The 24,473-nt window shown below is 45.5% G+C and overlaps 1 protein-coding gene and 1 non-coding gene across 2 annotated transcripts in view; both read right to left on the bottom strand.

The window, feature by feature from the left end:
- The window catches only part of CACNG3 (calcium voltage-gated channel auxiliary subunit gamma 3), a 95,904-nt gene that overhangs the window by 6,269 nt on the left and 65,162 nt on the right, over window positions 1-24,473 (bottom strand). The window contains exons 2-3 of the mRNA XM_043915588.1: window positions 7,308-7,391; window positions 719-859 (exon numbers count right to left, since the gene is read on the bottom strand). Of these exons, the coding sequence (XP_043771523.1) occupies window positions 719-859; window positions 7,308-7,391 (225 nt within the window). The remainder of the gene's footprint in view (window positions 1-718; window positions 860-7,307; window positions 7,392-24,473) is intronic.
- On the bottom strand, window positions 9,214-9,286 carry TRNAG-CCC. The gene has a single exon. It is a non-coding gene; the product is annotated as a tRNA-Gly (tRNA).

Raw genomic sequence — 24,473 nt, 5'->3', positions numbered from 1 at the left:
ACTGAAGGCTGGGGTGGGAAAAGACTGTAAAGCGATGGAGGCGTGGAAACCCAAAAGGGAGGAAGATGAGGGGGGTGGAGGAGGGATGGAGATAAAGAAGGAGAGAGGAGGCAGAAACAGGACCCGTTCTCGAGAGTGTCTCATCCTCCTTACCACCCTCTGCCACCTTCCAGTCAGAGCTGCTATTGATAAGATCTTCCCTGAGAGCATCTGAGGCTGCTGGGTTTTCTGTTGTTCCCAGAGATGCTCTGGACAGCCTGAGGATTTGAGGGCTTGAAGAACTGTGACCAATAGTTCACCAGCAAACCCAGGTCTCACAGGGCCAGAGATAGTGTATGACCATATCCAAGTGAACAGAAAGTTGGACCCCTTTGCAACACACCGGACTCATCTCTCGGGTCACGCCTTACACACACCGTACACGCTCCCTGCCCACTCTGAGCAGACATACAAGGCACGCTCTTATTAATCATTCTCCCATCTCTGAGCTGACCTAAGTACCTCATCTCCTCCTCATCTTCCCTCTGTCCACTCTCCAGCTAGATTGTCAGCATCTTTGGTTCTTATTAAAGCCTTTGGTTCTCATTCTTAGCACACAGGTTGAACATTGTCTTGCCCCTTCCCTGGAGGGAACCCTGAATAGCTTGGCTTTGTCCTTCTGGCCCTGGCTCAGGTTTGGTGTCTGTGATGCTCTCCGGGCGGAGGTCAAGGTGCTCACCTGCAGAGACAAAAAAGATGCCCGCGCTGAGGATGACATTGTGTCTGCTGCGGTGGAACTCGCTGGCTGCCACGCAGAGCCCGCCGAAGAAGAGCAGAGTGACGCTGAGGATGGGGAAGACGCTGGAGGCTCTCACAGCCCCTGCGGAGAGAAGGAGAGAGGGTTTTGCCTGCACCCAGCCAGCCCTGGGATCCCCCTCCATGGGCGTGGGGGTGACTGGTTGGAGGACAGCACATGAGCAGGAAGAGTCTACATCTAACACCCTGGGCTTGGGGTTAATGGTCTGTAGTCATCATCCTGAAATGCATAATAGCCTTATCTTTGAATGTGTTTTTCAAATAAGTCTGATGGGGCAATGGAGCATGCGCCATGGGCTTCGAACCTTGACTCACGTGGCATCCCACTCCCCGCCACATTGCTACCTCCCGTTCTCCTTGGGGTGGTTCCTAGCTGCCCCCTCCCCCACCCAATCAGTGACCGCTGCCACCCTTGGCTCCTGGGCATGGACACGGGGAGAATCAGGGTTGGGTGCAAGCCCTGGGCATCCTTGAGAGTCCTCATGCTGGAGGGAGTGTGACATTACATAGCAAGTAAAAGACACCATGACAGGTGGAGAGAGAGAAGGTAGAAGAAGGGAAGCAGCATTTTTGGCCTGTGTTTTGAACCAGAAACCCAGGATTTTCATTTTGCCCTGGGCCCTGCAATTTAGGTAACTAGCAGGGCATCCTGGGATTCCCAGTAGATCACAAGCTCTCTTTCCCAAAACACAGGTACATTCGCTTAGTACTGAGTCTGGCAATGACCATGCAATATCTATTTAGTCACTGGATAAACACACGAATTTAGGTATTCATTCATCAAGGCTTCTTGGGCACATACAAAATGCCAGGGGCTCAGCTGGGTCCTGGCATACTGGCAGAAATGTTTAACCACCCCAAGGGGCACAGGTGTGGCCCTTCAAAGGGGAAAAAGGGGATGCTAGCTGAGGCCCAGGGCAAGTCTTTGAAACAAGTGTGTTAGCTCTTGTTGCTGGATCACAAAGAGGCCCTAAGGTTTTAGCAGAAGGGGCTTTCAGGTGGGGATCCCAGTATTTACGCAACCAGCATTAGAGTATTTCATAGAATACTTGGGCCAGAATTATTCTGCCTTCACTGAGGTACAAAAGAGCTAAGGTCCCACCCTTACAGGGCTTACATTCTAACAGAGATGACGGGTAGGAGCTGCTACCTAATTTGCAGGGCCCTATGCAGGATGAAAATGCAAGGCCTCTTGTTCTAAAATTACTAAGAATTTCAAGATGGTATGGTGACTAGACTTATCATTGCAATCATTTTGAAATGTATAGAAATATCAAATCATTTTGTTATGTAACAGGAACCAACATAGCGTTGTAGTTCAGAAAGTGAAAGTCACTCAGTCATGTCCAATTCTTTGCGACCCCATGGACCCCAGTCTATAGAATTCTCCAGGCCAGAATCCTGGAGTGGGTAGCTGTTCCTTTCTCCAGCAGATCTTCCTGAAGCAGGGATCTAACTGGAGTCTCCTGCATTGCAGGTGGATTCTTAACCAGCTGAGTTACCAGGGAAGCCCCAATTGTAGGTCAGATCTACTTCAAAAACAAACTCAGAGGAAAACAGACCAGATTTGTGGTTACTAGAGGTGGGGACTAGGCGGAGGGGGAATGAAATGAAGGTGGTCAAAAGGTAGAGACTTCCAGGTTATAAGAAAAATAAGCACTAGGGATTTAATGTGCAGCATGGTAAAGAAAATTAACACAGCTGGACATTATACATAAAAACTGAGAGAGTAACTCCTAAGAGTTCTCATCACAAGGAAACACATTTTTTTCTGCTTCTTTAATTTTGTGTCTATATGAGATGGTGGATGTTCACTAAACATACTGTGGTCATCATTTCATGATGTATGTAAGTCACACCATGATGCTGTATACCTTAAATCTATACAGCGCTGCATGTCAGTTATATATAAATAAAACTGGGGGGCGGGGAGGCGGGTAATGGGATAAAGGTGACTGTCAAGGCTTCTGTAAAAAAAGAAGACTTCCAAGATAGAGCAGAGCATGGGTCCAGGTGGGGGCTCTTGAAAGGTGGGGCTGATGTGGCTGAAAGGGCTGTAAGCACCCAGACTTGAGCTGACCTCGGCATGGACTCTGTTGTAGATGGGTGGTGAGAGCCTCAGGATGTATTTTGCAGGCAAATCCTAAAGAACTGACAGGGGATGTGATAGACAGAGGTGTTGAGAATGACTGGAAGGCCTGGTGCTTAGTGGCTGAGCAGACAGTAACGTCTTTAAAATCATGGTGCATGTGCAGGAGAAGTAGGGCAGCAGAAAAAGGTGGTCAGTGCATTTTTGGCTTTGAAGTTCAAGCTCAGTGATCGGAACTTCTCGCCCGGGTGACACCGATTCAGCTGCAGCCCTTCCTAAAGCTACAAAGTACTGATTCAGCTGCAGCCCTTCCTAATGCTACAAAGTGGCGGTTCGCACGCTCCAAATGCAGCTGGCTGGCCTCTGCTTTTGTTGTTGCTGTTGTTTTGTTTTGTCTTTTTCTCAGAAAAAGTTTTCTGCAAGTTTGGTAGCTGATTTGGGATCTGCCTGGGAAGTCCGATGGAGGAGAACTAGGGTTGGTACATTCTCTTCATGAAAAGAAGAAAAGGAAAAAATTCTAGCTTTTGTTTAGGGATGGCCACTCCAAGTCACCCAGTGTTGGGGTCTGGGCAGACCAGGATCCCAGTAACTGTCCCCTTTGTGATAGGGAAGTTTTGGGAGGGGCTTCAAACTACCTAGAAACCTCGATAGGAGACCTGAAGCATGAAGGGAGGGGTCCTGGCTGTCCTGACCGCTGGGAGGGTGATTAGATCAGTCCCCATCCTGGCTTCAGGTCAGTCAGTCACTGTTCAGGAGTCCTGGGCTAGGCCTAGCTTGCCCTGCACATCTGGGGTCCCACACAGGCTTGCAGGAGGCAGGGTGGGTCCCCTGGTTCCTCTAGTGTCCATGTCAAGGGGTATCCTGGGAAGTAAGCTCTGGGGTCTTTGGCAGGCATAGCTTATTTATAGCATCTAAATATTGACCCACATGGCCTATGAGTTTCCACGTGAACCTTGGCCCTGGGCCCCACAAATATTAGGAGTGGGTCTACCCCCAGTGATATCCAGCAGTCATTAGGAACTCTTGCACAAATCTCTAAAGCAGCTGTTTGCATTGTGTCCTTGATGGGAATTGCTGGAATATTCAATGTGATGAGTTCAACTGATTAAAGGAGAGCACCTTAAAAACAATTTTTAAAAAAAAATTTCAAAGTATGATTACAGCGTGATTATGCCCGAAGGAGATGATCTGAGCGTTGGAAGCTACTGAATTGCGTTGGTTGTGTGTATTTGTGATGTGTGGCTGTGAGATGTGGGAAAGTAGTTGCTTCCTATGTGGGGTGGGAACCATCTGGAAACCACGTGGTGGCCAGATCCCATCTCTGCCCCACAGGCAAGATCAGAGCAGGTTCTAAAGACTGGCTACAGGTGCCAGCCTCACACAGGACATGCTCTGCTCCCACTTTCTCCTAAGTCAGGTGGTCTACCCTGGATTCATTCATTTATTTTTTCTTTTGGCTGTGATGCATGGTTTGCGGGATCTTAGTTCCCTCACCAGGGATCAAACCCCAGCTTCAACAGTGAAAGTGCCAAGTCTTAACCAGTGAACCGCCAGGGAATTCCCAACCTTGGGTTTGGTTTATCTAGATGAACAAGAAGGTTTTTGTTTGGCTTCAGGACAATTAAAGAGGTCTTACTGTCTTCTTTCCCCGTTTCTCCTTCCTAATCTATATGGGGCTAAGCTACGGTCCTAAGAGTGGGGAGGGAAGCTTGTTCCAGGGTAATTTCACCTTCGGAGTCTGAGCAGGACTTGGCCAGGTTCAGTGCTATGTTAGGGATTTCTCTAGTCTAGGGATCCCCAACCTACAGGCCCTGGACCACTTCCCATCTGTGGTCTGTTAAGAACCAGCCTGCACAGCAGGAGGTGAGTGGCGGGCCAGTGAGTGAAGCTTCATCTGTATTTACAGCCGCTCCCCATCACTCACATTAATGCTTAAGGTCTGCCTCCTGTCAGATCAGTGGCATTAGATTCTTATAGGAGCCGGAACCCTATTGTGCTTGAATCTTCCTGAAACTATCCCCTCCACCCCGCTATCCTTGCTGTCCATGGAAAAATTGTCTTCCACGAAACCAATCGCTGGTACCAAAAATGTTGGGGACCACTGCTCAAGTCAACAGGACCTGTGGACTAGTAAACCTTCTGGTGTAGGTTTAAGCTGTAACCTCCCCAACCACATATGAGAAAGAAGAAAGACCAGACCAATCAGTGTGGAGATTCCCATCCTCCTGGGGTGTGGTCGCAGCAGGAACTGACAGCATGTGGACTGGACGGGCTGGAGACCCCTGGCCCCAAGTGACCGGGTCAGGGATTCCAAAATTCCCAGCAGGAAATTCGTGTGCTTGGGACGGTCCCTCCTTAACCTGGTTCTGTGGCTGATGGTGAGGACCCTCACCTTCCAAGAGGGGAGAGATATATTTTGTTGGAAAAGAGGTGCATCTCTTAGAAGAATTTAAAATCAGTTTTGCAAGTTGTGAAATAGAAATCACTGTTCTGTTTCATCCCCAACAGGGAAAACATCAAAATAGGGAAGGAAAATGAAAACTTAGGTACTCTGGTAAAACCCTACTTGTGATGGCTTTAGCATCATTCTTTTTTGATGAAGTCCAAGTAATAATAATCTATGTCATCCCCCAAACTCTGGTCAAGTTCCCTCTCTAAATGGGGCTTCTATTCCCACATCAAATCTTTTTGAGCTGCTCATATAAATCCTAGGCAGCATTGGACAAATCCAAGTAGTTGAAAAAAGAAAAATAATATGTTTACGTTTTAAAATTTAGCTTAGAAGTGTCTGTTTCTTTCAAACTGATCCCCCAGCACCACTTATATTGTTATGTGATTAAAGGCTCATATGAATACCCACAGCCCCTCTGCAGACTAGAAAGCTTGAGGAGAACGAAAACTGATTTTAATTGTAAAACACTCTGCTTGAGTTATGAGTTACAGGCATAATCAGAAAACCACAATTTCTTGAAGTTTTTATTGATATTACTGTAGTAGTTTTTTTAAAAAATGTTACATTTAACACTCTCTAATAGTAAATTAGTCAGTGCCTTAAAGATTTCCCTTTGAGGAAACTCAGGCTCCCTGTTGAAGAAATTCTATTTAAATTACATTGTTTCCAATTCTCTCTGTGCCAGGATCAATGTCAGGCCCTTGGCTGCCATTGGCCTTGGCTGTTGTTCATCCCATGCCACAAAAAAGAGCCAACACGTATGGTTTCAGGCGGAGTGTAATGTGCATCAGCTTATTTAATTTTCGTGACCCTGTGGAATGGATGACGTTATAGTCTTCATTGCTGACTATAAAGAACGGTGAGAGAGTTTTTGATGATGTAGTTTTGATTTGCATTTCTCTGATTATTAGTGATGTTGAGCATCTTTTCATGTGGTGGTTGGCTATCTGTGTGTCTTCTTTAGAGAGAGGTTTATTTGAAGTCTTCCATCCATGTTTTGATTGTGTCATTTGTTTCTGTTTTTTGATATTGAGCTACATGAGCTCTTTGTATGTTTTGGAGATTAATTCCTTGTCAATTGCTCTGTTTGCAAGTATTTTCTCACACTCTGAGGATGGTCTTTTTGTTTTGTTTGCGGTTTCCTTTGCTGCGCAAAAGCTTTTAAGTTTAAGTAGGTCCCATTTGTTTATTCTTATTTTCATTATTCTAGGAGGTGGTCAAAAAAGATCTTGCTGCGATTTATGACAAAGAGTGTTCTGCCTCTGTTTTCCTCTAAGAGTGCTATAGTGTTTGGTCTTACAATGAGAGGTGAAGCAACTTGGCCCAGATCTAACCTAGTTAGTAGGGCATCAGTGGAGTAAAAGCCCTGGTCGACCAGAATCCATAGCCCTTGCTCAGCATACCCTACTGCTTCCTACATTCTGTGTTCATGACAGTTCCACATCATATCAGGGTTACTGACCTTGGGACAATCTATGGGGAGACACTGGCCCTGCCCCAATGCTGTTGAAACTGAAGAAGGGTGAACCTTGGCTTACGTTTATTCTCCCAGGCCTTGCCCCTTAGGACCTTGCCCATTAGCGCTTCATCCATTAGCACCTCACCCCTTAGCTCTTTGCCCATTAGCACCTCAAATCCACCCTCTGGGGCAGGTGAAAACTTGTACTCAAGTTGAAGAAAACCCTTAGATTTTCTCATAAGTGGACTAAAAAGAACTTTTGAGGTTTGATTCACCTTTTTTTTTTTTTTTCTTTTCCTGTTTCTAGTTCCTTGAAATGAAAGAGACTCAGATATCAGAACTGCCTGGATGTCTCTGTCTATTAGTAAAGATTTTCCTGAAGCTTCATTGCACATATCTATTTCTGAGGCTAGGTATTGGGGAGCCTCAAACTCAAGACAGTTGGGTGACCGCAGGGCACCCCTCTTCACCACCCTCCCGCCAGGGGGACCCTGGAAGTAGGGGGAACTTACGCAGGAGATACTCAGCTGTATCCTGTTCATAGTCAGCATCTTCAGGGAAGTGATCAATTTTCTTGCACACGCCTCGGAAAGCCCCTGTGGAAACAAGTGTGGCCCTGAGTCGGGGGAGGGGGGCAGAAAGAGCACCTGGGCCCAACCTGGGGCTTCTCTCCCACAGACTTGTGGGCTCTGCCTTGATGGGTCCATCAGCGTCCTTCTTGGGGCACAAAAAGGAGATTAGTAGAGGAAAAAAATAAATAAAGCTGGAGACGGAAACTTTCTGCTTAGATTTTGCATGGTCCTGGGTTCTATTTCGAAGGGCAAAGAGCTAGGAAGCATAAGCATTCATCATGAGAGCTGTTATTTTTTTCCCAGTCAATGAGGGGAAAGGGGAAAAGAAAGTGGAATATACATGTGTGTGTGTATGTGCATGCTAAGTCACTTCATCACATCCAACTCTTTGCAACCCCATGGACTGTAGCCTGCCAGGCTCCTCTGCCCATGGGATTCTCCAGGCAAGAATCCTGGAGTGGGTTGCCATTTCCTCCTGCAGGGGATCTTCCTGACCCAGGGATCGAACTTGTGTCTCCTGTGACTCCTGCATTGTAGGTAGATTCTTTACTGTTGAGCCACTGGGGAAACCCAGTGTGTAGGCATATATGTGTGTATATATATATTTATATATAAAAACTTATCTTCCCATTTTACAGATGAAGCAACTGGCCAATAGCATTGTGCTTAGGGACTTCCCTGGTGGTCCAGTGGTTAAGAATCCACCTTGCAATGCAGAGGACTTGGGTTCGATCCCTGGTCAGGGGAACAAAGACCCCCTCATGCTGCAACGAAGCCCCAAGGAGCCAAATAAATAAATATTTTTGGGGGGAGTGGGAGAGAGGCTTACGAGGGAGGGGATCTATATTAATATATAGTTACGACTGATTCGAGTTGTTGTATGGCAGAAACCAACACAACATTGTAAAGCAATAATCTTCCAATTAAAAAACAAAACAAAACTGTGCTTGCGCTCAAATGCGTAAGTGGTGAGCCAGGACGCATTCAAGGTCTGCTGACTCCTCAGTGTGGATTCCAGGCATGGATTTGGAGTAACCCACCCTCCCTGAGAGATAACACAGGATAGTCCCCTTTGACGATCCCCTTGCCTGGAACCACAGCTTGCTGGGCTCTGCTGTGCGGCTCACTCCTTCAGGAGGACAGAATTGCGTGGGTATATCCTGGGGAAATGATTGTCAGCATTCTCTTCCCTTTTCTTCCTTCGCCATCAGCCTGAGTTAACTCATTGCTGGTGTTTGATAATCGTAGGTGTTTGCTAACCAGCCAATTAGCCAGTCTCTGGGGCAGTTAATGGCTCTGCCAGTTCTCATAAATGACAAACAATTTCAGAACCTCTCACCACAGCACAGTGTGAAATTATGCCTTATTGTTCTTGTCTCTGCCCGTAGAGATGGCGTGGAGGTGAGGGGCCAGGTGGTGTCGAGGACCGCAGACAAGGCTTATATTCACACACAGCTGGGCTTATATTTTCAGAGTAGTACTGGAAGAATGAAATAAGATCATATACGAAGTAAGATAATTTTTGCAAAGCTCTAGGTGGATCATTATAATGGCCAGCACCTTTGAAGTGCTTCCAGTGAGCAAGGCACAGAGCTCATTTACTCTCATCCACACCCTAGGAGGTAGGGACTATTCACACTGACATTTGATGATGAGCCAATGCAGGATCGCAGCGGAGAGAGTGTTATCACAGCTGGTGAAGGGAAGAGGCAATATTTGCATCTGGCTTTACCATTACACTATGTCTATTATTACCTGATAATAATAGGAGCGCTATGCATTTTTAAAAACATTTTATTTATTTATTTGGTCCCACAGTATCTTAGTTGTGGCATGTGGGATCTAGTTCCCTGACCAGGGATCGAACCTGGGCCCCCCGCATTGGGAGCACAGAGTCTTGGCCACTGGACCACCAGGGAAGTCCCGTGCCATGCATATTCTAAAATTTTTATTTTATTGAAGTGTAGTTGATTTACATTGTTCTGTTAGTTTCTGCTGTTCACCAAAATGATTCAGTTATACGTATATATATATATATATAATTTTTCATATTCTTTTCCATGATGTCTTATTACAGAATATTAAATATAGTTCCCTTTGCTATGCAGTAGGACCTTGTTGTTTATCCATTCTGTATGTCGCAGTTTGCATCTGCTAACCCCAAACTCCCAATCCATCCCTCTCTCTACCACCCTCCCGACCCTGACCCTTGGCAACCACAAGTCTATTCTGTATGTCTGTGCATCTATTTCTGCCTCATGGAAATTCATTTATGTCATATTTTAGATTCCACATATAAGTAATATCATATGGTATTTGCCTTTCTCTGTCTGACTTACTTCACTTAGTATGAGACTCTCTAGGTCCATCCATGTTACTGCAAACAGCATTATTTCATCCCGTTGTGTATACGTACCACACCCTCTTTATCCATCCTTCTGTTAATGGACATTTAGGTTGCTTCCTTGTCTTAAGAAGTGCCATGTATTCAACCCACATTACAAGTATGCTCCAAGCCAGAGGCGTTTCACAGAAAATGCAATGCGATATGAGCCCATTCTCTCGGTTCTGAGTCTCCACTTACCCGGCAGAGAAGGGAGTCAGAACCAAGAAGGGGAGTCTTGGAGAGAAGTCTTGAAGACTCAAAGAAATTCTTTGAAGAAGGACAAATTCAGAACTCCTTCCCTGATATTGAGAAAAGGCCTTCCTTTTTCTTGTTTGGATTTGAGAGTTTCATCCACAGATTGCTGTTTGTTTTTAAGTCCCATCCCCTTCCATCCGGCTGGATAACAAATCAGAATAAGTCATACACGTGAAGTACTTACCGTATGTCACATGCCGTTCTAAACACTTTACAGGCTTTATCCTCTCTAGCACTCAAGACAGCCTGGTGAGGTACCTGGTATTATGAGCCTTATTTTACAGATGAGGAAATCTATAAAGTAGGTGATTTTCCCAAGAACACAGCTATTAGTGGCACACTCAAATATAAGTCTTTCAGACTCCAAAGCCACGGTCATAATCACTACTCAGAACTTTCAACACATTTTAGAGTTGTAAGCAAAGTCCTTTGCCAGATGGCTCTATGACCATTTCATGGTCCACCCACTGTTATAAACCAGACCATAGGATGGTGGTTTTTCCATCCACTATGCTTTTTCCAGGATTTACATCAGAGGCCACCGGGCAGGGCAAGAAGAGTGGTTGTGGGACCACCTATTAATAGCTGTTTCACATTCTCCACAAAAGATTTCATAGGAAAGAAAAGTTCAGCTGAAGATTAAATGTGAAAACTACTGAAACGGGACTAGAGAACTACACATATGCCCACATCTGCTTGTGAAATGGGCCTTACCTAAGGTGGCTTAAGGCAGCTTGAAACTAGGACGCAGAGCCAGCAAACACCAGTGGCTCCTGGAGAAACGGTCAAGAATTTTAAGTGGTCTAAAGCGTCGCACCACCTGTTTTGTACAGCCTACGAGCTGAGGCTGGTTTTTGCATATGTAGATGGTTGGAAAAATCAAAAGAAGAATGTTGTTTCATGACACATTAAAAAAAAAACTAGATGAAATTCAACTTTCAGAGTCTGTAAATAAAATCGTATTGAAACACAGCCATGCCCGTTTGTTTATGGTTTTTGTGCCAAAATGGCAGAGCTGAGTAGTTGTGGTAGAGACAGCAAAGCCAAAATTATTGACTGTTTACCTAAGGAGGCTTCCAAGGTGGCTTGAGTGGTAAAGAAGCCACCTGCCAATGTGGGGGACATAAGAGATGTGGGTTTCATCCCTGGGTTGGGAAGATCCCCTAGAGGAGGGCATGGCAACCCACTCCAGTATTCTTGCCTGAAGAATCCCATGGACAGAGAAGCCTGGAATGTTATAGTCCATGAGGTTGCAAAGAGTCAGACACAGACTGTGTACAAACTAGTGGCGGGGGGGTGGGGTGGGCAAAAGTGGGAAGCAAGTAGGAATTTGGGCCCTCTTGGGACTGGAGAACTTAATCCAAGCTGGCGCTTCTGAAGCAGATAATGTTCATCCAGGGCAAATATGGACTGCAGAATGTTCTGTTTGGTGTGTGTGTTTGTTTATGTTCGGTTTTTCACTTGTAGTATTTCATTGTATTTTGATTTTAAATTTTATTACTATTTTTAAATTAATTAATTAATTATTTTTGGCTGTGCTGGGTCGTATTTGCTGCATGTGGGCTTGCTCAAGGGCTTTCTCTAGTTGGGGAGACTTGGGGGTAGGTGACTATTCTCTTTGCTGTAGCTTCTCTTGTCGCAGAGCATGGGCTCTCAGGCCCGCGGGCCTCAGTGGTTGTGGCTCCTGGGCTCTAGAGTTCAGGTTCAATAGTTGTGACTCATAGGCTTAGCTGCTCCTGAGCATGTGGAATCTTCCCAGACCAGGGATCGAACCCATGTCCCCTGCCCTGGCAGGTGGATTCTTTATCACTGGACCACCAGGGAAGTCCTGTATATTTTTAGAAGTTAAGTGTATCACTGCAATTTAAAATTCAGGATATGTCCCAGGAAAATCTGATTTGCAGCTTCTCTTAAACAATGGGGCGCTCTGTCCCACATGTCCCTGTGAAAACAATCCCCAGCAACTGGACATCAGTAGCCCCTCCGCCCCTTTGGACTGGATGTGAGCTCTCTAGTTGGCCAAAGTCCCCACCTGGCTCAACGTCACTTGAGCTATCTGTGGCAAATCACCTCTCCAAATCTCAATTTCTTCTTCTCCTACAGGATGAAGGTAATAACAATAATGACTTCATGAGGTTGTCATGAGAATTAATCGAGGCTGTGATAGTCGCGCTGTACTCAGCAGTTTCTACAGAACTCTTTTAATCAGGCAATGATGTAAGGCACTTAGTATAGTTCCTGGCACATAGTAAGAACTCAATAAATGATAGCTATCTGTACCATTGGCTTGGGGAGGTATTTTAGGACCAGAAGAGACACATTGGTGCCATGATGAGATTTTAAAAAGCAATATAAAAGGAAAGGGAATCAAGAATTTCCCTGAGGAAGACTCCACACTGAAAATGAAGCTGCTGGCACCATAAGTCATACAACTCATCAAAAAGTGAACTTGGCCATTCGTACAAGTAGCATATTGCCAGCTCCCAGAAATAACCACTGTTTAGCATTTCTGTATGTTTCCTTCCAGCCTTCTCCCCGCACCCCCCAGGCTGTAACACACAAATAGTTTTTTTAAAAATCATGATTTTGCTGTTCTTATTCTCACTTATATTTTCTCATCAGTATTTCCCCACATCAGTAAAATCTAAGGAAAACAAAGGATGGGATTGGACTTGCCCATGAATTGCAGAGGATGGAGCCCAGAGAGATGCTGAAAACAGGTACCCTGCAAGGATGAAGTCAGGATACAGAGATAAGCACTGTCCTAGTACAGCTGAGGCTAAGACACGGGGGCTGAGAGAAGCAGAAACCAGGAATGTGTTCACCAGGAGAGGACTCAGTGGTGGTTGGTCTAGGAGACAGACCAGTGGTTACAGGCGAGAGGTGATGGGGATCCCAAGTAGAGAACATAGGGAGCTCAGCTGTGAGAAGTCATAGACCTCAGGACCCCAAAAAGAGCTCTGGAATGACAGGGAGACCCGACGAGATTTCCTGAAGTGTTGCAGTGTAATTACAGGGACTGGATTTGGGGTGACAACAAGCCCCATCCTGCAGAGAAGTTTATACTAAGGGCTCATCTCTGGCTCCGAAATAGTAGAATACTTCTTTCCTATGAGGAAGGCACCTCCTTTAAACCAACAATCCTTTTCAAAGGTCAAACCCTAGAAATAGTCCCATTACAATCAAGAATGAGATATGAATGCCCACAATTGCCTCTATTATGTACCATGGTTCTAGAAGCTCCAGTACAAGAAGGAATAAAACAGAATTAAGAGTTATACACAATAAAAAATAGGGTAAAATTATCATTTCTTTCCAGGTGATCGAATAGTCTATTTGGTAATGGAAGCTGGAGGCAATTTGCTATGAAAAAATAGTAGAATGAATGAAAGAAGTCAGGAAGGTGGCTCCTGGTAAGATATTAAACCATAAAACAAAGCTGTAATAATTAAGTCATTGTGGTACTGACATTGACAAAGTACATTTATTAGGATATTTTTTCAAAGCAGAGAAATGTTACAAAGAAAATAAGAAGCAATCCATTATTCCGTATTCAGATAACCCCTGTTAAACTAAACGAATATATGTACGTAGTTAGAAAATTCAAACAGTATATATAGAAAAGGCATAAGATTAAAGTAAAAGCGCTTCCTTCATCACCAAAAATTCTCTCACTTGATAACTTCGTTGAGTGATTTTTGCTAACTGAATGTTGAATGAAATCATGTCTAAACTGAGATCTGAAGGTTAATTAAAAGTTAATCAGAGTAAGGGAGGTGTGTGGCTCCAGGCAGAGTGGAATAACTTGTGAGATGATGAGAGGGAGTGAGTGAAAGAAAAACTCATTTGGGTCCTCGGAGTAATTCAGGGTGTTAAGAGGATCAATGATGGCTGGTCTGGGAGACAGATCCAGTAGCCACTGGTGACAGGTGATAAGGTGATGGATACCTGGGGTAAGGCAGGCATGAGAACTGGGCTGTGAATATTGATGGCTTCAGCCTCCCCCTTCCTCCCTCTCTCCTTCCTTTCCTTCCTTCCATCCTTCCCCCAAATTTATCAAACACCCACAGTGTACCAGAGTTGTTTTAAGTCCTAGGAATTGACTAGTGGCCAAGACAGAGAAGATTCTGGTCCTCAGAATTTATATCCTCACTGGAAAAGAGAGTCTATAAACTATTCAGTCAAAGCATAAGAAAACTTTGCTATAAAGGAACCCTACAGGATGATGTGATGGGAGATGGTTGGCAACTTGGGGCAAGTGGTCCAGGGGAACATATGAGCTCAGACCTGAGTACAGAGAAGGAGTCAGTGGTGTGAAGAGCCCGAGAAAGGGCTTTCCAGGCCAAGGGCTGTGCAAGTACCAAGGCTCTGGGGTTGGGAATGAGCTTGGGGAACAGAAGGGAGGCTGGTGGGTGGAAGAGGGCTTCTTGTGGGGGTGTTACTGGGTCCATCAGCTGCTCTTCAAGCTGTCCCTTCAGCACTGAGGTCTACGGAATATCTCGGAGGTTGGGTTGCACAAGGACCAAGGTCACCGCCATCTCTTCCTTAGGGTCAGGGTAACCTGAAGGATCTACAAGGCCTCAGGGGGCTTCCAGACATGCAAGGGAGGCAGCCAGGCTGGGGAGGGAGCCCGGAAAATGGGCTGTTTGTGCTTTTAACTCATAAACCCCTTGTCACATGTCTCCAGGGAAAGTGGTGCTTCCACGTTCCCTGGCTCAGTCTCCATCCTGAGTATTTCCTTTCAGATCTGAGTACCGTGGGCACCCAGCCTGATCTTGGGAAGTGGCCATCAACAATCGTGAAGTGGGGATTAGGCTGCTTTGCTTGGAATTCCTTTTTTTTTTTTCAAGTTTTTTTAAACTGAAGCATAGTTGATTTATAACACTGTTAGTTTATACATCTCACACACACACACACGCATATACATCCATTTTTTTCTCAGCTTCTTTTCCCTTATAGGTTATTAGAAAATATTGAGTATACTTTTCTGGAATTTTTACAAACAAGTCAGATTCTTATAATTTGGAGAAATAAACGCTGTACCCTCTAAGAGATGGGAATACCAGACCACCTTACCTTCTTCCTGAGAAACCTGTATGCAGGTCAAGAAGCAACAGTTAGAACCGGACACGGAACAATAGACTAGTTCCAAATTACTCCCTTGATGTGAGTACATCAAGGCTGTATATTGTCACCCTGCTTATTTAACTTATATGCAGTGTACATCATGTGAAATGCTGGGTGGAATCAAGATTGCTGGGAGAAATATCAATAATCTCAGATATGCAGATGAGATTGGCACAAAGTGAAGAGTAACTAAAGAACCTCTTGATGAAAGTGAAAGAAAAGAGTAAAAAGTTGGCTTAAAACTCAACATTCAATAAACAAAGATCATTGCATCCAATCCCATCACTTCTTGGCAAATAGATGGGGAAAAAATGAAAACAGTGACAGACTTTATGTTCTTGTGCTCCAAAATCACTACGGACGGTGACTGCAACCATGAAATTACAAGATGCTTGCTCCTTAGGGAAAAAAAACTATGATGAACTTAGCATATTAAAAAGCAGATACATCACTTTGCCAACAAAGGTCCACATAGTCAAAGTTACAGTTTTTCCAATAGTCATGTGTGGATGTGAGAGTTGGACCATAAAGAAGGCTGAGCACCAAAGAGTTGATGCTTTCAAATTGTGGTGCTGGAGAAGACTCTTGAGAGTCCCTTGGACTGCAAGGAGATCCAATCAGTCAATCCTAAAGGAAATCAATCCTGAATATTTATTGAAAGGACTGATGCTAAAGCTCCAATACTTTGGATCACCTGATATGAAGAACCGACTCACAGGAAAAGACCCTGATGCTGGGAAAGATTGGGGGCAGGAGGAGAAGAGGGAGACAGAAAATGAGATGGTTGGATGGCATCACTGATGGACGTGAGTTTGAGCAAACCCTGGGAGATAGTGAAGGACAAGAAAGCCTGGCATCCATGGGGTCACAAAGAGTCAGACACGACTGAGCAACTGAACAACAACCTCTTCAGCAGGTACATATTTGATTTAGAAAGAGGTTGTCCAGTGGCACAGTCATAGGAACAAAGCTTTGGAACCCTCAGGCCTGAGTTCAAATCTCTGTTCCACCACTTACTAACTCACTGGTTGAGCAACCTTGGATGAGTTATTTATTCTACTGAGACCCGGTTGCCTGTAAAAAACAATAACCTGCAAATAACTTCTCAAAGAAATAAGTATATTACCTGCTGTTTGTTTAGATGTGCCCTGTGCCACGCATCAAGTTAAGGGATCTTTGTGTAGTGCTTGCAAACCCATGAAGCAGTCACGCCTGCTGGTTGCAGACTGGAGTGAGGAGTATGGATCCTGGAGCCAGACTGCCTGACTGTGAGTGCTGGCTGTGTTGCAAGTTACTGAACTTACATGTATCTCAGTTTCCTGTCTGTAAACTGAGAATACTGGTGGTATATAGCTCGTGGGGTTTAATGAGGATTAAAAGAGTTAATATTTGTCTAGAGTTTTAGAGCGATGGTTACTATTATGTGTTAATCCAATCAATCCATTTATAGACAGGAAACCTGAGGCCTAAAACCAAGGTCTGTCTAACTTCAGAGCCTGAGGTCTTAGCAAAATCCCCTAAATGGTACTAACGTAGTGCTGAGCCCCAAGAAGACGTTAACAAAGGACAGCTACTGGGACTTCCCTGGCAGTCCAGTGGTTCAGGCTCAAAGCTTCCAATGCAGGGGACACAGGTTCAATCCCTGGCTGGGGAACTAAGATCCTGCATGCCACATGGTGTGACTCCCATCGCATCCCACCCGCCCCCCCCCAAAAAAACCCCAAACCAAGGGACAGCTATTAATGTTGTTCTTAACTATTTGGGGCACGGGGGAAGAGGAAGCCATGGGGAAGCTGGAGATCATGTCTCCTCCCTGCCACCCTCACAAGGACGTGTCTACACATGCACAGGCCTGTGTGTGGGCGTGTGCACACGTGTGATCCCACATAGAGAAGAGCCAGGCAGGAAGCCCGAGGAGCCGTCACACCCCAGCAGGAACAGGCCTAGACCGCCGGCTGTACCAAGTTTGGGCAAGGGCCTGACAGAGCTTTTCTGGGTCAGCTAAAGACAGCTCTGATTTCAGTGTTTTGGGCTTTAAGACGGGAAATGCCAGACCCAGAGCAGAAAGACCAGGGGAAGTGAGAGAGTCATTCAAATCAACCATCCTTTTTTCAAGTTTGCAGTCCTGAAGGGAGACCCTGAATGGAGGGCAGTTGTCCCCAGGGTGTCCATCCTCTGAAGGGATGAGATCGGACTGGCAGAGCCTCTCATTGGTCTTCAGGCGGGTCCCCGCCTGCCGGGGACTGTGAGCAGCCCATGTTGACAGTCCTGGGGCAGAATTTGGTGGCCGTGGCACCATCCGACCTGACAAAGGATTACTTCTGAGCAGTCTCTGGACAGTGACCATGGGCTCAGGGCGAGGGTGGATGCTCCTAGCTAGCCCCACCCAGCCCAGCATCAGTGCCCAGAACCTGGTCCAGCCCAGAAACACAGCCAACCCAATGCCTGGACCTTGGCACCCATTCCATTTTGCTGCTGTGGCCAAACGTCAGGCCCCCAAACTCCAGCTCAGAATGAAAACCAAGGCTCACTTGAGACGAGGGGTCTGGGTCCAGTGATATAGGTCTTTTGTTAAGTGCTCATTGCGATGAATCTGCCTTGAGAAATCAGGAAAGAAGAACAAACATCAAGTTTGTGCCCTGAAAGTACTTGTGTTAAGAAAGCAAAAACCACCACCTGATGGTAAGGATGTTTGGGTTCCTGGTGTTAAAGCAGATCTTTATTACTGAGGATAAGGGTACATTGAAACGGTGCTTCCCAACATGGGATGCACATGGGGATTTCAGGGGCTGAGGGCACAGCTGGAAAATACTGACCTTGGTTTTACCTCTGAAGATTCTTACTTAATGAGCCTGGACATCTGGAGTTTGCTAAGCTGCCCAGATGAGTATAACTGATCAACTAAGGTTGAGACTCAAAGCCTTCAGGGGAGCTCACTTAAGAATAGGGGCCAGGACTTTCCTGGTGGTCCGGTGGTTAAGAACCTGCCTTGCAATGCAAGGGAGGCAAGTTCACTCCCTGGTCCGGGAAGTTCCCACGTGCCTCGGGGCAACTAAGCCTGTGCACCACAACTACTGAAGCCCACACACCCAGGAGCCCATGCTCTTCAACAAGAGAAGTCACCACAATGAGAAGCCTGGACACTGCAATGAGTAGCTGCCAATTGCCGCAACTAGAGAAAGCCTGCGAGCAGCAGTGAAGACCCAGAGCTGCCAAAAATAAATAAATAAAAACAGGGACCGTTATTTCATAGCAAATAATAAAATTCAAGGTTGTTCTTCCAGCCTTATCTTGAAAATAGAATCATCACTTGTGAGACTATGTTTATTTTGTCTTGTCTTTTCTAACTACACACTAGGATGAACCCAAAAGTCGGTTATGTGGATTTTTGGTGGGAGGGGGCATCCTTTGTCTGATAAAATCGCATGATGGTGCAATAAGAAATCCTTTGCTTTCCCAGGTGGATTATAAAGTCTGACTTTCAGAGCCGGATTGTAAAGTGGGTCATTTTTGGGAAAAATGTTTGAGCATGTCATCATTTTCTCAAGGGCTCCTCTTAATCCTTTGATATTCAAATGGCTGGGATGCGCCTATCACATCATCACTCTTGTCAGTTTTCTCTTCTCCCATTGTTAACCGGTGCCCTTCTGCGGGCTCTTGGTTGCCCTTGGCTGGCATGTCACCCCACAGCACCGAATCCCCACCATCCTTCACATCCATCTCATGAAGTCCTGACTATGCTGCGAGACACCCATTCTCACTTTGCAGCCATTTTTGCCTCCTATTTGCGTTGTTGGGTCACATGTTGACATGAGCTGGCAATCAGAGAGAGGCTGCCTGGGCTTGACCATGAACCACAGGGTATTCAACAGGGGTGTGGTGGGACGGGGTTGGGGGTGTGTTTGAGCAGAGGTTGATTTTATGAATGGTCAGGTCACGTATTCACAGTAAGATGGAGTTTGCTGGCTCATCCATGCAGCCTTGCGTGCGCAGGATTTGGATAATGAATTCACCGATAATGAGGACCCTGAACTAGGTGTCTTTGAGCAAGACGCAGCACTTGGGGGTACAGTAATTATGGCTCATGGCTCCTAATAGGAATGAGCGAATTAAGGAGAAATAAACAGGCTCTTCTGAGGCTCCTGAACCTGATGTCGGTGCACATCCAGACTCAGCCTTTTGTTCAACAGATGTCTGCCAAGGTGCCTGGTTTGCATTAAGCTGTGTCCTGGGCACACCAGATTCATCAGTGAATGAAACAGATTAGGTTCCGGAGCTCAAGGCTGTTACAGCCTAGTGTGGAGGGACCAACAGTGAATGAATAAATAAATGGAACAAAGGTTTCTGTAATGGAAAAGGCGATTTCAAATAGTGGTAAATGCCATGAAAATAATAATTCCCAGAGAAAGAGAGTGTCTTGGGAGGAGAGGGAGAGAATCGTAGGATTGGGTGAACAGGGAAGTCTTCTCTGCGAAGATGATCTGAGTGACAAGATTTGAAGATGTGAGGGAAGAACTTTCTAGGAAGAGGACACCCCAAGTGCAAAAGCCTCAAGGCAGGGTAGTACAGAGTGTGTTTCTGGAATCAAGGGAAGTGCAGGGAGCAGAGTGAGTAAGGGGGAGACAGGATAAGACCAGGTCCACGAAGGAGCCAGAGGATGGAGTCCCTCTGAGGTCAGGGCTGGGAGCTGGAGAGGTGTATGGTCTGTGCTTCTGGAGGGCTTTACGTACGTGAGAAACACAATCTGATTTGTAGTTTTAGAAGATCTCTTAAAAGGTGGCAGGGGCTTGCAGAGGAGCAAGAAGGGAAGAGCATCATCAGAGGAATCAGTGAAAGCTATTATGGACCTTCTGAAGAAATAACTGCTGATGGGGGAGGAACAGTGGTCCAGCCAGAGTCCAGCCACATCCACCTGGAGAGAGATGCCTGATCAAGCGAGTGTCCTGCTTTAGAACCAAGTGTGGAAAGTTGAGCTCAGAGCAGGGGTCTGTGGTACTGTCTGTCTTCCTCTGCATCAGTTCTAGGTCTGATTTATTTCTGTAGAGCCTGGCATTGGGCATTTTGCTTGACTAGCCCCTTTGCTGAGTTTGGGATAAAATCTTTTCCTGGTCTCTAATTATTTGGCTGATTGCAGACCCAAATGGAACACCATTCTAACCCGAAGCCTGGGTCCTAGCTGGTTCTGAAATGCAGAGTCAAGAGCCTGGCGCATCCTAGCCAAGATGGCAGTTCTCTCCACTTCTGTATTTTGGATGCCCACTTCAGCACCTGGAACTTCACAGGCACTGGTGTGGAACACCTAGTTCTGCCAACTAGGCAGAATAAACCATGTGTTTTGGGGGTACCAGGAAAGCAGGGGTAAAAAGAGAGAGAGAAAAAAATGAGAATGGGAAATTAACTGATATTTGACTTTTACAAAATATCATTGAAAGAGCCAAAGAATTGATGCTTTTGAATTGTGGTGCTGGAGAAGGCTCTTGAGAGTTCCGTGGACAACACAGATCAAACCAGTCAATCCTAAAGGAAATCAGTCCTGAATATTCATTGGAAGGATTGATGCTGAGGAAGCTTCAGTACTTTGGCCAGCTGCAGAGGTGACTCATTGGAAAAGGCCCTGATGCTGGGAAAGATTGAGGGCAAAAGGAGAAGGGGGTGACAGAGCATGACATGATTGGATGGTATCACCGACTCAATGGACATGAGTTCGAGCAAACTCTGGGAGATGGTGAAGGACAGGGAAGCTGGCATGCTGCAGTTCAGGGGGTCACTGAGTCAGACTTCGTGACTGAACAACAACAAAATTAAAACAGCATGGAAAAAATCCTGAAACGTATTGTCCTTCCTTATTTAACAGCTTAGTATTATTTTTTTAACACCAGATTATCTATGAGGGTGGGGGGTGATCCCCATAATCATTTTAGTGAAAAATCATCTTAATCTCACCTTGGCAAGCATTGGCTGGAGTCAAAGAACCCATCAGTTTCCAGACCAAACAGATGGCCATGGAAAAGGTTCTGGGGAAAACCCTTCATCTCTGGATTCCTGAAAAGCTGGGCGCACCCACATGAGAATCACCTGGGCTCTTGGTAGGAAAGAAAGAAGTGTATTCTTGGGCTCTCTACACAAGGCAGTGAGTTAGGGAGAGTCCGAGAAACTGCTTGTTAGCAGGCTCTTGCAGGATTGCGAGGCTCACCAGGGTCTGAGAGCCACATTCTGTGGCCAGACAGACTCGCGATCATGGTCACACACACAAAGGACTTGACCTCTGTGGGTTTGTGAGACCTTGGCTGTGGAGCAGGTCCAGATAGGGTTTGCGAGCATTTGTGGAAAGCCATTCCCTCTTACGAGGTTGAGGTTGAGGCCATACAAGTGTTTGGTTTTTTTTTTCAACAAGGGAGCATCGCATAGCCCTGAGTCCCTGCCCTGAGCGGGGAGCTCAGAGCAGCCGATCCCTTGGACTTGACCCCCGTATCTCCAGGTGCTAGCAGCTCCCAAGGGCAGCGCCACACAGCGTCACAGACACGCTTTCAGACCTGAGAGACAGCCATTGTGCCCCCTGGAACCTGCTCCTGGCTCCCTGCGTGTGTTCTTTAACACGCGTAAGCCGCGTGTAAATGGCACTCTTATGCGTAACAGGTGGAGGTGTGGGGTTCGAAAAGTTATTGTTATTTTTTCAATAGATCATACTTTTTAGAGCAGTATTAGGTTCAGAGCAAAATTGAGGGGAAGGTCCAGAGATTTCTGATATCCTCCTGCCCGACACATTCATTACTTTCCCTTTATCTGCGTCCCCACCAGAATGGTACCTTTGTTATAACCGATGACACATGGGTTACACTGTGTAACCCACACTGACACATCGTCGTCACTCAAATTCTTAGTTTACATTCTATTTCATTCTTGATGTTGTATATTCTTTGGGTTCCGACAAATATGTAACAGTACATATCTATCATAATATCTCACAGAGCAGTTTTCACTGCCTCAAAAAATTCTCTGTGCCAGTGAAGTAAGTCAGAAAGAGAAGCACCAATTCAATTTATTAATGCATACATATGGAATTTAGAAAGACAGTAACGATGATCCTATATGCAACGCCCCAAAGGAGACACAGATGTAAAGAACAGACTTTTGGACTCTGTGGGAGAAGGCGAGGGTGGGATGACTTGAGAGAATAGCACTGAAACACGTATATTACCATATGTGAAATAGAAGGCCAGTGCAAGTTCAATGCATGAAGCAGGACAGACAAAGCCGGTGCTCTGGGACAACCCAGAGGGGTGGGGTGGGGAGGGAGGTGGAAGGGGGTTCAGGATGGGGGGACACATGTGCACCTGTGGGTGATTCATGTCGATGTACGGCAAAAACCACCGCAATACTGTAAAGAAATATCCTCCAGTTAAAATAAATTAATTTTAAAAAATCCTCTGTGCTTCACCTATTCATCCATCTCTCTCCTGACCCCTGCCAACCACTATTCCTTTTCCTGTATCTGTTTGCTGTGCCTTTTCCAATGTCGTATAGTTGGAATGTCATATAGTTTCTTTCACTTAGCAATATGCATTTAAGAGTCCTCCATGTTAGTCCCAACCCCCCAATTTATCCCACACCCTACATTACTATGTATAAAATAGATAACTAATGAAAACCTACTGTATAGCACAGGGGGAAATAAAAAGAAGATACAGTCTGTTTGTAGGACATACGTTAAGTTAACTTTAAAAGTGCATTCCAATATACTTTAGGTGCAGACAAATACTGCTTGATTCCACTTGTACAAAGTACCTGGAATAGTCAAACTCGTGGAATCTGAAAGTACATTGGTATATACATATGACTGAGTCACTCTGCTGAGTACCTGAAACTATCACACCATTGTTAATCAGTTATACTCTAATATAAAATAAAAAGTTAAAAAAGAAAGCACATTGGTAGATGCCAGGAACCAGGGGATGGGGAAGGGAGAATGGGGAGTTAGTGTTTAATGGGAACAGAGTTTCAGCTTAGGAAGGTGAAAAATTCAGGAGATGGATGATGGTGAGAGAGGTACAGCAATGTGAATGTAATTAGTGCCGCTGAATTGTACAGTTACATATGGTTAAAACAGTGTATTTCATATTATGTGACTTTTACCACAATACAAAAAATTTTTTTTAAAGATTCCTCCATGCCTTTTCATGGCTTCACGGCATTTTTCTCTTTACTGAACAATATTTCATTGTTAAGATGTGCGACAGTTTATTTATCCACTCACATGTTGAAGGATGGGTTTCCTAGCTGGCACTAGAGGTGAAGAACCCAGCTCCCAGTGCAGGAGATGTCAGAGACATGGATTCTATCCCTGAGCTGAGAAGATCCCCTGCAAGAGAGCATGGCCACCCACTCCAGTATTCTTGCCTGGAGAATCCCATGGACAGGAGAACCTGGTGGGCTACAGTCCACGCGTGGCACAGAGTTGGACACGACACGCATGCATGCATACTGAAGGACATCTTGGTTGCTTCCAGGTTTTGGCAATTGTGAACATGGTTGCTATAAATATCCACGTGTAGGTTGCTGTGTAGATATAAATACCAAGGAGTATTTGGATAAATACCAAGGTATATGATTGCTGGATTGTCTGGTTAACTGTATATTTACTCTGTAAGAAAGCATCAAACTGTCCTCCAAAGTAGCTCTTCCATTTTGCATTCTCACCAGCAACGCTTCCCAGGTGGTGTGGTGGTAAAGAACTCACCAATGCAGGTAAACATAAAGAGACACAAGTTCGATTCCTGGGTTGAGAACATCCGCTGGAGGAGGGCATGACAACCCACTGATCCCGTGGACAGAGGAGCCTGGAGGGCAATAGTCCGTAGGGTCGCAGAGAGCTGGACACGACTGACGCGACTTAGCACTGCACAGAAGCAATGCGTGAGCGTGTCTGCTGCTCAGCTGCTTTTGGTGGCGTCAGCCTTCTGGATTTTGGCCATTCTACTAGGTGCTTGGTGGTATCTCATTGTTTTAAATTGAGTTTAGTGACAACGTTTGTTATAGTTTTTGGCCCATTTTAAAATCAGGCTCTTTGTTTTCTTAATGTTGCTCTTTAAGAGTTCTGTTTTAAAATTAATTAATTGGAGGATAATTGTGGTGGTTTTTGCCATACATCAACACGAATCAGTCATGGGTGCACACGTGTCCCTCCCATCCTGAACCCCCCTCCCACCTCCTTCTCCACCCCATCCCTCTGGGTTGTCCCAGGGCACCAGCTTCGAGTGTCCTGCTTCATGCATCGAACTTGCACTGGTCATCTGTTTAACATGTGGTAATATACGTGTTTCAAGAGTTCTTCATATATT

Source organism: Cervus elaphus, chromosome 10 (assembly GCF_910594005.1).
Source record: "Cervus elaphus chromosome 10, mCerEla1.1, whole genome shotgun sequence".
Taxonomy (NCBI): domain Eukaryota; kingdom Metazoa; phylum Chordata; class Mammalia; order Artiodactyla; family Cervidae; genus Cervus; species Cervus elaphus.
The sequence above is the reverse complement of the archived record's forward strand: the minus strand, read 5'-3'. Positions and strand labels throughout refer to the sequence as shown.